The following is a 13824-nucleotide window of genomic DNA, read 5'->3' on the forward strand; positions in this document are numbered from 1 at the left end:
CAGATATACCAAATAACCACAATGTCCAAGTGCTGAAAATGATCACTTACCCCTCTCCAAACTAAGATTTCTGCAAACTTCAAGCTCTGCCATTTAGGACTGAAGTTGTTGGTCTCACAAAATCCCTCCATGCGCTTCGGGCATCATTTTATTCCCTAGTTGTGGCGGTTTGAAATGCCAAGATGCCATCAAAAAGTATCCGATTAGTCCATTTCTCCATGATGACTAGACTGTTCACAATAAGCGCGTCATAATCATAAAGTGACACTTGTTTTAAGAATCCAAAAAACAAGCCCCAGAAGCAAACTGCTCCTCAGTACCTGCCTCCCTGTACTGTCTGCAGAGTGGATTCACAAATCACCAAAGCTCACATCCACAGCCTGTGCGCGCACATCCTCTCCTCTCACCAGGCGCAACACAGGAGCAAAACGATAAGCCGATTTCTCACACGCTCGATGGGTTTGGCGGAGAGTGGATGTTAATGAGCGAGAGCTCAAGACTGGCGTGGAATGAATGAACGTGAATGATAGCGCACAGCGCGTTGGCTTTAGCCACTCGAGTTGGTCATTTGGACATTTTCGCCAGTTTTTGGTTGTTGTTTTTTTGCGTGGATCAGCTGCTTGACGACAGTTTAAATTCCTCACCAAAATCAGCTCGTGCAACATCCGTTTGTTTTGTTACAAGCATATTTTTTTGGTCAGTGATTGATTGTAGTCTTAAACGATAAAAACAACAACAACAAATACGGCACAATTGCGCAGCGATGCCAGCGCTATGACCCACTTTACATTGCCTGTCTCTTTCCATGCTTACTCCAAGACACAACAGGAAGCAGGCTTCGTGAAATAATAGGAATGCAATAAACACATTGGGACATATTGGTTCCCCAGAGAGAGCGACAGAGGCAGAGCAAGTCCCGTGTAAACATTTATGAATAGGTAGGTTTTTTTTAGCGTTTAAATTGCGTGTGAGCGTTTTTATGTGTGTGTCCAGCCGGGGGCGTATCATCCCAGTAGAGTCATTTCCCTAATGAAAGTTTACTCAGTCTGAATCTCATAGATTAGTTTCGTCCACTGGTCCTCGTTAAAGCCATTTCATTTAGGACTGCGAGAGACAATTTCGGAATGACCGAGCAGACACACAGACGCGCAGTGTTCAAACACTGGGAGCCAGAGGCAGAGGTTACCAAATCGATTAGTGCTGTCTGAAGAAACAAAAATGCATGTCTGAACACGTGTCGCCCTCAGTTTAGTGTTGCATGACTGTATGTTGTCCATTATCATCCTGGGTATTAGAAGGTAATTGGTGACTCTGATTTAAACACAAACATCTCTTCATCCACACTTGCCTGATCAGAGACAGTTAATGGGCCCAGCCCAAAACACCTGGCAGTGTCTAGTTTATATATCATGATCAGACAAAAAACAAAATCAGCCAACTTGATAATTCACAAGGCTGCAAGCAACTTGGAAGAAGCAAAAGAGGCAGAGTGAAGAAGTGAAAAGGGAAATAAATATGCTCTGACAGTAAAGGACAAACATGTCAAGGACATTAATGGAAACATAGAAACTCCAGAAATGATGCAGCAGATATTTCATACAGCTTGTTTGATTTTTCTTCCTTTTTCACCTCTTAAAATGACACAACAGCTTAGACAACAGTTAAAAGATTAGTATCTTTTCTTTCTTTTTTTTTAAATTGGTTAGCACTCACTGAAAATGCATCCTCATTTTGTGCTCAGCAGGCTACACTTTTTTCATTTTCCCAACATTAATAGCTCCCAGATTCTAAAAGAAAAGGCAACTTCATCCTCAGAGAAATTATATATACAAATTATAAATGCATGGCCAGAAATTGTCTGAAATTTCATACACATGGTGATTTCTAAGCATAACAGATGGGAAAACAAGTAATTGTGTTTTCTCTCTGTGTCAGTCAGCTCAGTCCATCATCCACAGAAGAGCACTGAAGCAGTCATGCTTGTTTTCTACTACAGTTCACTGACAAGAAACGGTACAGCCAAAGCATAGCACACAGTCTACCGAAGTAGGATGGAGAGTCGGGAGGCAGTTTGTCAAGGTGAGGCTGTAAATGGTTTGTCGGCTGTAGGTGTGTCAAACTCAGAAGCAAACCAACCCATCAGAGATTTTTCATGGATTTTTCTGACAGAGCTGTCAGTGCAGAGATCAAGATCAAACTGATGCAACTGCATGTCTGGATTTAGTTCAGATTAAGAAAAACTGTAAGGAAAAACCGACTTAGATTATATCTAACGTAAACAGTAAAGTCTCTCAACATTTCAGATGATGTGTATTACAAAAAAGAAAAGTATGGCATTTCCAAAGAAGCTGTAGTGTTAATAAAAAATAAAATGCAGTGATGTCCAAATAATTTCAACCCCCTTTACTTGAAAATACTATTAATGTAATATATAAATGTTGAAAACTGACTGTTTTGTCATTTTGAATGTGATGACAGGGGTATTTTTAACATCACTGTGTTTCAGCACCTCTTCTTTTAACAAAAAGCTGTAAATGCTTGGGTGGTGAGGAGATGAACTGTTGGAGTTTTAAAAGCAATGCATTTCAGCAGTAATTTTTTCAGTAGTCAATTTTTTTGTCATTTTACAGCAATATGACAAAATTTGGGTGGGTGTCAGGTCTGGACTGGAGGCAGATCAGTTTAGAACCTAGATTCTTTCACTACAATGCCATGCTGTTGTTTGAATGATATAGTTTGATATAACAAAGGTAACAGAAGAAAGAAAGAAAGAAAGAAAGAAAGAAAGAAAGAAAGAAAGAAAGAAAGAAAGAAAGAAAGAAAGAAAGAAAGAAAGCAATGCTCCAAAACCTGTATACATTGTCCGGCATGATGGTACCTTCACGACAGATAAGGGGTACCCATGCTAAAGATACCAGTGCACTCTCGTTCAGTCAAGCAGGTATTAGCTGCTAATAATCTGGATCGGTCTTCTTCGCTGTAGCCTCTATGATTTCCAAAAATAATTTCAATGCATCAAAGAACAGAATACGTTTTCAACTCTGGATGTTGCACATATAAGGTCTGAGTGGCAGTTTTAATTGTGGAGGGAGGAATGAACTGTGTTCTCTGGCAATCACTTCCCAAGTCCATGCACATGCCGAGTGCCCAAATGTCACAAATATTCCATCTATTTTTTTCCATATTGCTTCTTATACAGACATTTGCTTTGGTGACACTGTGTCCAGATATTTTTATCCCCAAATATCTTCCATTTTGCTTACGTTGACCATAAAAAAATAAAAATAAAAAATAAAAACATTTTAAAAAATCTGTAATTCTTGAATTTTCTTGCATTTTATCCCATGCAAAGTTTCAGAATGGTGACTCCCTGCCTACTTTTATTTGAAAAAAGTCTAGATTCTCTATGAATTCTAGACCTCTCCCCTCTGTACTCTTACAAATTAACCTAATCAGTAGTCAAATTATTCAAATTATTATTTTATGATCCCTTGTTGCCATTGTCCCAACATCTTCGAAAAATGTTACTGTCGTCAAAAATATATGTTTTAAAAACACAAGCAGTTACAACATATCAGTCAGTTTCAACATTTGATATGTTGTCTCTGTGATCATTCCAATTATGTATATTATTAAATGGTTTGAAAATCATTGCTTTGGTAACAGCTTCATAAACACATTACCTTGTACTGATGGAAATGTGAGAAACAGATAAGAGATATCTTGTTTTAACTTCACAGGTACTCTTTTCCATGGTGAGAAATTCATGGAAGGCAAAGAGATGCTTTTCATCAATAAAAGAAAGAAAGCAATAAAAGAAAGTCCAATAACCTGCCAACACAAACATCTATGAACAGTTTTTCCATGTATGTTATGCACTGAGTCAGTTGCTTGCAGCTGTCTTTTTTTACACAATAATAGGGAGGTTTTGTTGTATTGGCTTTGCAGTCTGATTCTAGTCTGATATTACTTGAAGCACTTTTTTTGGCAATGCATCTCCCTCTAGTGTCCATTCTCAAGACATGCAGGTGTCAGAATATTGTGTATGTTTCTATTTGATATTTACCGTGAAAAATGCTATTGTCTGCCAAGAAGTGCCGTCGGTACTGCGGCTCTCCTTTCCTGTTCACCACCCAGGAGCTCATTTTGAGAAGAGGAGAAGAAACAACTGGATGACCTATGAAGGAGAGGACAATTGGATTATGTTGTCTCAACATGTTTGCAGAAATCTGGATAAATGTAAAAAGTAATATGATGATATATGTTATATAATAAAATAAATCTACTGCAGGTCCATAGCTGTGAGCCAAGTCACAAATCTTCAAACAGCAAGTGATTCCATTTTAAAATAAGGCTTATTGAAGGTTTAAAGACTAAATGCTTTCTGGACATGGAGATGTAATTACAATAATGGCAAAAGTCAACATGAAAGTAATCTTTCAGTAGTCCTTTCCTGCTTCTGCAATCAAAGCTTGAATTGAATTAAATTATCCGATTGTTGCTATTTAGACACGACCCAGGCTCCCTGCTGTCTCGCCTGCTCTGCATTCACCAACTAGGTCCCGTTTCTCTAGCCAGCTCTCTTCGTTCAGTTTTTTGTCTCCTTTGATTTTTCCCATCTACTTCTCAACATGTGTTCCCATTTATCTTCTTTCCGTTTCTCTTCTTTTCCCTTTACTTCCTCCAGATTACCTTTCATTCCTACCATTTCCATGGCAGCTCTTAGTGATTTCCCACCTGTTGCTCATCTGTCTTTCTTTGATTTATTGCATCATACTACACACACATACAAACACACACCAAAGGTGTGTAGTTCTGAAAAGGCTTGGAGCCCCTGAGACAGTTATTGCCGTCTGGTTTCAGCTGACCTGAGGAGAGTTGACTGTTGAAACACACAGAGCTCAAGGGTCAAGTGTCTTGAAGGTGAAAGTACTTTCCTGTGATCCTGCAACCACCTTGTTTTAAAACGGACCTGTAATGTGAATGGTGTTTATCATAGACCACATGGACCAAGACTTATGTGTCCTATTAATACGAGATCCGTGTCATTCAAGTCAGAATGTGCATAATCCAAAAATGTCAGTGCCTTGTAGTGTCAGTGGAACAGTTTCAATTTTTTAACTCTTCTTGTAGCAGACAACTGGAATACTACACTTTCAACAATCAGTCAGATCGTACATTTATTGTTTAGGTATGCACTGGTAACTGCTGCTGCGGGAAGTTAACTTTACAAGATATTTAAAGAAAGAAAATTATATGTAATAGAAACAACTGACTTAAGCACAAACCATATGAAAGCACAGATATTCACCTTTTACTTCAGGGTGTGGAGGAAAACAACAAAGAAAGTGTTTCAAGAAGAACAACAAAGGCACAGAAAGGAGTTAAGGAAAGCTTTGATAGCACATATTTCAGCTAATCAGTGCAGCCTAGTGCACTGGTAGTTGGCGGAACACGGCTTTGAATTTGTGTCATTATTCCTGCTCAACAAAAAAGCTTTTTAATTAAAGGAGATGAGACAACTTTTGCATTGCCTTCATGCCAAAAGCACAAAAATCTGAGGCTTCTCTCCAGCTCTGCTCCACCTTATGTCAGCAAAGTCTCTTAGGGGCTCTGAATTCACTGTAGAGCGCAGCCCCTAAGAGACTTACTGCTTAATTATAGAATAATGTTCCTAAATTCTGTTTGTTTTCATAACAGAGTCCAAATTAGAGACAGGAGTTGAGCAGCTGAGGTAGATGATGGGGGATATTGTTTGCACAGCTTTAACGGGATGTCAGGTTGCAATGCAGATAGATTACGAAAAAAAGACAAATCACATGGCAAGAACTCACCACGTTTGCACTTACAAGTCAGCAGACGTTATAAATGCTGTGCAAAGGCGCATAGCAAAATGATATCAACAATGCAATGACCATCTGAACTGACAATTCTTTTAGTAAGTGGTGTTTCTGAGACAGAACCACAAACAGGGTCTTGTCAGTTTGAAGAAAACATAGCACAATTTAGACACTTTCTCACCAGAAGATATTATAAATGAAAACACGAATATTAAATGTAAAGCTACACAGATAGGTACTGAGAAACAATAGCTCAGCACACTGAAAACAGCAGGAAGCAGGATAGCGCACTAGCTCTATATTAACATAAAACTTCTATACCCCACCACCTCAAAAGTTTACTAATTAGTACAGAAATCATCCGTTAATTGTTAAAAACAAACCAAATTAAATGTAAAAATGAGTTGTACAGTGGCTGGGTATATCAAGACTTACCATCATTGGGAGGTATCCAAGAAGCAAACAGTAGGGTTTTTTGTACTAAACAAACAAGACCTTCCCTGTAAATTACTGCATTTGCGGTCTTTGCTCTAAGCCGAGCTAAGCATGTTTATATGCAAAATAATAAGCATCGTTGCATCATCATTCAGCTGTTTGTGCATGTGTGTGGGGGTACTGTCATGCTCATGTCTTGTGAGTTAGTAAAATGAGTCTTATTACTGCATAACTGTAGTACCCTACTTAACCATACACTGTAATCCCTAACAGTTGTTCTAGCTCATAACTAATAAGCTCATAACACTCAAATGTCGTTTTGTAGTTGAGCAAACTATAAAGTATTGAGCTCTGTTGGCTTTTATGCAGCTTTAATTGAATAGGGCTCAATATTTTTTAGCTAAATTTTTTGGAACGCTCAAAAAGTTTAAGAAGCATATATTAGTGACGTTCTGGTGGGTGGAGTCTTGTCGCTCCCTCAGGAAAGCTTAGTCAGCCATCTTGAATTTACCTTGATACGGGGAAGTTTTGGCCAGCCCGTGTGGATTAAGAGTCCCCAACTTCAACCCACCACGACCACCACCTTATTTTTTTTCATCAACTGCCCTAAATTTGGTAAGTCTAACGTGTTTTTGTTTTGTTTAAATTTAATTTCGATAAACATTCTTTTTTATTTTTTACTGGAAATATATTCGTACTTTGTGCACAGTGAATGTTTGTTATAAATGAATTCGAATCCAAGTAATTGTAATTTTAGAAGTTTTCTAATGTGACAAATACGTAATGTTATTTCAAATTAGAATGATGTAACGTTTTGGCGGTTTTCCGTGGGGGACAACATTTCCCATAATGCATTGTATTCTTGCCCGGGAAGTTGACGGTGGCAGTTCTAGCTCCATGCATTTGAACTTTCTACTAAAACTTTCCACTGGTTGTCGTATTCGCCGGTAATGTACGTGCGTATTGTGAGTATACTTATTTCAATAAGTGTCCGTGTTACACAGTCAGTAGTTTACGCTGTTGAGCTGTGTGTGTGTGCTAGCATGAAGCGAACAATAATAAACAACATGAGTGTGTTATCATGATGGTAATTAGACACGTTTGTATTTTTTCGTAGTCTCAAATGTGTGGTTGTGAGATAATCTCGAAATCCTTTTAACAGTTTAGAGGGGTATTCCACTAAGCGAGCTCTACAAGTCAAGGCTTGCGGAAAAATGCATCGCCTGATTCAGCCTAACATTATACACTGGTCGAACTCGGTGCTACGAACGAAGTTCAGCTAAATTGTTCGCGCTAATTCGACAAGGCTCAACCAGCCAGACTGAGGCGCCTCCTTGACACCTTTAAGCCAGACCCTATCGATCTTTGCTAGATAAATTGAAATGAAATGAAAATAAAGAGCCGCGTTCTGCTCCCAGGCTAAGAAAGAATCATTGATGCAGACTGTGCGGATCACAAATACTCCCTAACCTGTAAGGCTGGGGTGTCCAAACTTTTTTCACTGAGGGCTACTTACTAGAAATTAGGTAAATAACCTTAACTTTAGTGTATTAAAGTGTATTAAAGATCACAAAATCACTTAAAAGTGGTCGAATATGTTATATTGTTGAATATAATTAAAGACAAAACTGCTTTCATCACAGCTTTCCATAAATGGATCTTTATTGATTCATTCAGAAAAAGCTTTGGTAGCTTATTTTCAGAACAGCAGCCTCAGATTTCTTCTTAGACAGAAGATTTACAGCACAGAGAAAAAACAATAAAAGGGAAAATAGGACGGGTAAATTTCAAGTTTGTTATTTAAGTTATTAAGCTTAGCAACACACCTATCAACATTAGTTTGAAACGGTTAACATTAACAGACTGAACTGGACTTAATAACAGGAGTGCATATAATCTTAGTAAATTATTGTAGTGAGTATCAGCTGCGCTGGGTATGTAAATCGGGCCATCCAGCTGCGGTGCTGATTCGACGTCACTCGTGCCAAAAATCCGGACAAATGTCACTTGATCAAGGAGCAGATCTGCATCAGACGAGATCAGCTGACTACTTGTGTGTGTGTGCTGTGCAAAAAATGTTTTTGAACATTAATAAGTCGTCTTTGTGCACATATTGTTTACAGATATCAGACTGCAAAGAGCGCTACAGAGAGTCAACATTTCACCAGTTGTCAGTGGGTGAGTTTTATAATTTGTGTCCCAATTTAAATAAAAAATAAATACAAAGAAACTAGAGAATTTTGCCTTGAATTATTCAAAATTTTTAGATTTTTTTTGGGTTACCCTTCTAGATTGACAGGTTTAGCCCGTTACACAAAAAGTTTGGACACCCCTGATCTATAACAATGACAATCAGAACATGGCTATCCAACACTTTGTTTTTACTCTGCATTTGTGTAAATACTATTCTAATAGATATTGTGTGTTCATCTAGGAACAGCATGATGTAAATACAAGACGGGCCCTCGTCCTTCGTGCACTTCCTGTGTACCTGCGTGAAGATGCCTCCACGTTATTCAGGACTTGTGATGTAAGTGTACTGGCCTCAGCATCAACCATATGACATCGCTCAGAACTCAAGGAGAACCAGGGTGTATATCAGGAAGGATGTTCAACACAGTCCTCATCTGACTTGTTTTCTCCCATATATCAACTATTGTTGAATAAGATTGCAAGAAGATTGTTACGCATAAACCAGAAAACATGAAAATAGTTGAAAGATTATTATACAAAAAAAATCTGCAGATAAAAACTATCTCCCTTTTTAAAATTCAAGTGTTCTATTTTTTTGGAGGTGCCATGTTGTGGTCAGAGAAATGTTTGGTAAATAACAAAAACAAATATCTTGGCATATATTTATTATTGAAAACATTTATTTACACATATGTTTTGAAACCAAACCCAAATTAAGATTATTGTAATGCATCATGATGTATCGCAATATCAAATTAAATCGTTGACATTATAATCCTAAAAGAAACGTGCGACTTATGAAGATTCACACCTCTAATCAATAGCATGATTTGTGTCCTTGTGGGGCTGAACTCATTCTTGTATTATTTTTGTTTTGCAGTCAGCAGATGGTCCAGACCTCACTGACACTCCTGTGGCTCTGCTGACAGTTGTCACGGATGACACTACTGATTCGGCCCTCTTCAGTCCCGAAAGCATCTGCATTGTCGTTGAGGATGAAATACTTGTGAATGGTCCCACAAATCTGGCTGAGTCATTTCTCCTGCTCTTTGGGTACATCTATGCATTAGACCTACAATACCCAAAGAAACTTGAGCTTACATTCACATTTATCCAGAAGGTTGTGATGTGCCTTGAGGACAACAAACCACTGAAAGGGCGTCTACTGATGCTGAAGAATGATTTGTTCAATGAGTGAATCACTCAGAATGGACTACTTGTTAAGCTGAGTATTGAGGAAGCTTTTTTGTTTGTTTTTTTCCTAATCATTTGCCTCTTCTACCTCACATTTAAGATGAATGACTGTTCAGTTCACTATTCATGTTTAATGTTCTGTTGCCTAATACGTAAATGCACTGCCTTGATGTTTGTTCCCTATAAGTACAGCAGTGGAAACCAGTACTGTTTTTTTTATGTATTTTTAAAAAAGAAAGTGAGCTGCAGCTGTCAAGGTACAGTAAGTGTTAAATGCATCAATGTTCTAATAGCTGCAATTGCTGTTAATACTGAAAATGTTATTGAATTTTAGAATTGAGATGGAGACCCTTGGAGTCTTTTTCTCTTGTTTTATTTATGAAGCACTTTTTTATGAGTGAGCTCTGTTGTTTGTGCCTTTTTAAAAGCACATTGTGTTTAATAAAAAGTTGTTAAATTGTTAGTGTTGTTACTTTCATGTTTTCTAACACTTTTAGCTGATTATAATTTACTGGGTAAACAGTTTAGAATTATTTGTAAGTGTATTTCCCACAGTATTTTAAAAAATATTGAAGATTTTAAGTGTTATTTCCCATATTATAAGTTAGAAAATATGAAAAAGTTTGAGTTTATTTCCCACATCGTATGAGTTGCAATATGTAAAATATTTTGAGTGTATTTCCCACCTTAATTAAGTTGAAAAAATTGAACATTTTGAGTTTATTACTCCCTAATTATAAGTTGAGGAATATCAACATTTATGAGTTAACATTGAGGTAATTTAAGGCAACTGCAACTATAATTTTTATTTTAGTTAAACTTAAAACTTTTAAAAACATCACTAAAAAATTGTTGTGTAATCTGTTACACAACAATTTTTGAGTTCTGTGAACTTATTAGGTTTTACAGTGTAGAGTGCAAAAACCTCAGGGGAGTACAGTCCATTCTTTCTTTTCCATTGGGCTACTGACTGGGAGAGAGAGCAGCTTAAAAATAGATATTTCACTGCCAAACTGCCTATTTCAGGTCCTGACAGGAAGTAGGTCAAAGATATCCGCAAGTGAAAAGCTTCATTGTAGTAGCTATTTAAATCATACCAGAGTAAGATTACCTCAAATATATGTGTGCAGCATTTCAATACTTCCACTTGTCCAGTCTTTTTTTTATTTAGAGCCAGCTCCAAATACATTGATGTTTTATGCATGCAGTGCTAATGCAGAGGTTACCTGTAGCATGTTGAAGCCTCTGCTTGTGGATGTGGGTTAAATCTCCAGGGTGAGATCTAATCAGAGTTATTATAGTTTTGTATTTTCTAATCAGTTTTTTCATTTTAATTTCATTTTAACTTTCTGTCTTTAAGTCAGTTTAGTTTCAGTTAATTTCCAGAGCATGTTAACTCATTTCAGCTTAATTTTTGTTTGAAAATGTTTAGCCTTAGTTTACTTTTTGATTCATTTTGAGTGTTAGTTTTAGTATTTTTAATTATTATTGTTTGGAGGGTATATGTCAGAGGCAATGTTTAGGAAAATCAGTACAGTATTACAATAAAAAAAAAAAAAAAAAACTGTTGAAAGCTGTTGGCTCACAGTCCTAGACACACCAAGAGTCTCAATACACATTCATGAATGCCCCAAATATTAAACCTTCCTCTAAATTCTTATTTTATTTTAGTTCATTAGAGTATTTTTTTTTCTAGTGTTTTCTAACAGTTCCTTGCTATAATGGTAAATTACAGTCATTGCATAACCATTCCTTTTCAAATTTAGCATCAAATGAAGTGGTTTAGATAATCTTGTCTGATAATACTTAAAGTATCCTGCAGTTGTTTAAGGGTTTAGGTGCATCTAAAGGTTTTAGATATATAATCGATTTTTTTGTTTTGTGAGGTAACAGTATAACAGATCAGGAACAACACAAATGGTCACATATTCAGGATGCGGAGCAGTGTGTATGTTGAAATTATAACAAAACCACAGGCCCATGCCATTTTCTGCACCTGCTCTGAGAGTTTACTCCAACATAAAGATTTTTGTTTGTGAGAATATGAAGCAGTTTTAAAGCATTCATTGCATATTTTATTGCCAGTGTGAGACTGGGTTGTAACATAGTTTACAAAATTACCTTTTCATTGATTTTCATTGCTTTTTGCATCAGACTGATTTCTGCGTATAGTACACATGCTGGATTTTCTGTGAAATTGTTGTGCATATGCATGTTTCACAGTGCCTTGCCTCATTGCCTCTCTTTCGGTGCGCTACAGTGTCAACAGAATACAACACTTGCTAATGTCTGCTTGGAAACGGAGTTCACTAACACAACAAATAACTGCATCTCAGTTCAACACCGACTCCAACACAAACTCAGCATGTGGATGAAAACAAAAATTTGTATTGGGCCAGCTACAGTATTAGCCAGGAAGCAAGCTAACATCAACAAGCTAGCTGTTACATGCAGAATCAAGAAATTCATCCAGTTTACTTTTTCCATTCAAATCAAGTGATCTGCAACAGCATTTCTCCAGTGTTTCTGAAGATCTGAAGTTTTTCTTTGGACTGTGGCCTGTATTTACTCATTTTCAATCCAATTCTTGTATCTGACCATTTCAAGAGGAATGAACCTCAAAAGGCTGCTACTCAAGCGGGTGAACCAATGTTGTGTCTACACAAAAGAGACAACTTGGCAAAGAACAAGTTTTAAATTGTGTCTTTTGGTACAAAGATATAATTTAGTCCCCTTTAGTTGAAATTATGAAAAACAACAAACATAATAAAGTTTGACAGTCAAAAATTTACATTTTGGCACCAAAAAGATGATTTCCAAGGAGCTGTTAGCCAGTCAAACATTGAGTTGTCAAACATTTTGACAAAACTGGATGTGGTGAACAAAATAACAAGTGTCATGGCTATAAAACTATATATAGATAAACAATATCTTACGTTTTTTGAAGTTTCATTAGAAATGGTCTCATTGCAATGGTGGCTGTCATGAAGCCATTTGTTACAGGAAAAAACACAGGAAGAAAAGGCCAAAGTTTGACACGAGAACCGGACTGAAAATCAGTGGCAAGAGGTGTTATGGACTAATGAATCAAAATGTAAAAGTTTTTGGTTAAACCTCATCAGTATGGTCAGGAGAAAGGTTCAGCAGTGAGAGTCTGCAGCCATCTGTAAAACACGGTGGAGGCTCTGTCATGGTTTGGATCTCCAGTGGTGTTCGAGATTTTGTCAAAATTGATGGAACTATGGACGCAGTGAAGAGCCATCAGACTTTGATCCATCATGCAATAATCATGCAATACCACCATTTGGAAAGCAACTGACAGGCAACAGCTTGATTTCTCTGTATAATAATGATCCCAAACATACTGTCAGTGCAGTAAAAGAATACCGAAAATGAAAAACACACAATGGAACGCTATCAGTCATGGGCTGTCCTCGCCAAAGCCTAGATCTCAACATTACTGAAGCAGTGTGGGATCATCTTGACAGAGAACAGAACAAAAAGGCTTTGAATGTGCCTCAATAAGCCTGGAAAACTATTCCTGAAGACTATTTAAGAAATTACAATGAAAGCTTCCCTGAGAGAGTTCACCCTGTGTTGGAGAATAAAGGTGGTCAGTTACTAATTTTTATGCTGGTTAGAAATTCTATTTGTGCCATACATACTGTATGTCCACAGATGTTTGCACGTGTTTTAATACATTAGATGTTGTCAGCCATCCCCATGTCTAAATGCTCCTTTAACTCCAGTATATTACTCTTCTCCCAGGCTATACAACTAAGTATAATGTCAAGACATCCATAAAAAGCAGGATTTTTGAGGTTGAAAGAAATTAGAATAAAGCTGTAATTTAGACAATCTACCTAATCTAACAGAAATATTCCTTAAAATAAATAAATAAATGAACAAATAATCAAACATGTACAGTACTGCCTAACTGTGGAAGTAAAGGAAGTCGGACATGTAAATAGCACTGATGATTTGGAGGGTTAACATACCTGCTACCTCTTGGTCAGTCGCAGATCTATAGTTGGGTTAATAATGAACATTAGCACAGGAAAGATGAAGGAAGAGGGTTTTATAGTTTTCAGTAACAGTGTGGGTGTCCCCATATCGCAGAGGCAGAAAAAATAGGTTGAGGACACAGAAAATGCATAAAATG

At 37.1% G+C, this 13824-nt stretch overlaps 1 protein-coding gene across 1 annotated transcript in view; it reads right to left on the bottom strand.

The window, feature by feature from the left end:
* The window catches only part of plch1 (phospholipase C, eta 1), a 79873-nt gene that overhangs the window by 60323 nt on the left and 5726 nt on the right, over nt 1-13824 (bottom strand). Inside the window, exon 2 of the mRNA XM_085429428.1 lies at nt 4067-4177. Within this exon, the coding sequence (XP_085285554.1) occupies nt 4067-4145 (79 nt within the window). The 5' untranslated portion in view covers nt 4146-4177. The remainder of the gene's footprint in view (nt 1-4066; nt 4178-13824) is intronic.

This window comes from Rhamphochromis longiceps, linkage group LG14 (genome assembly GCF_057381845.1).
Source record: "Rhamphochromis longiceps isolate RC_006_pf linkage group LG14, R_longiceps_female_GT1.1, whole genome shotgun sequence".
Classification (NCBI taxonomy): domain Eukaryota; kingdom Metazoa; phylum Chordata; class Actinopteri; order Cichliformes; family Cichlidae; genus Rhamphochromis; species Rhamphochromis longiceps.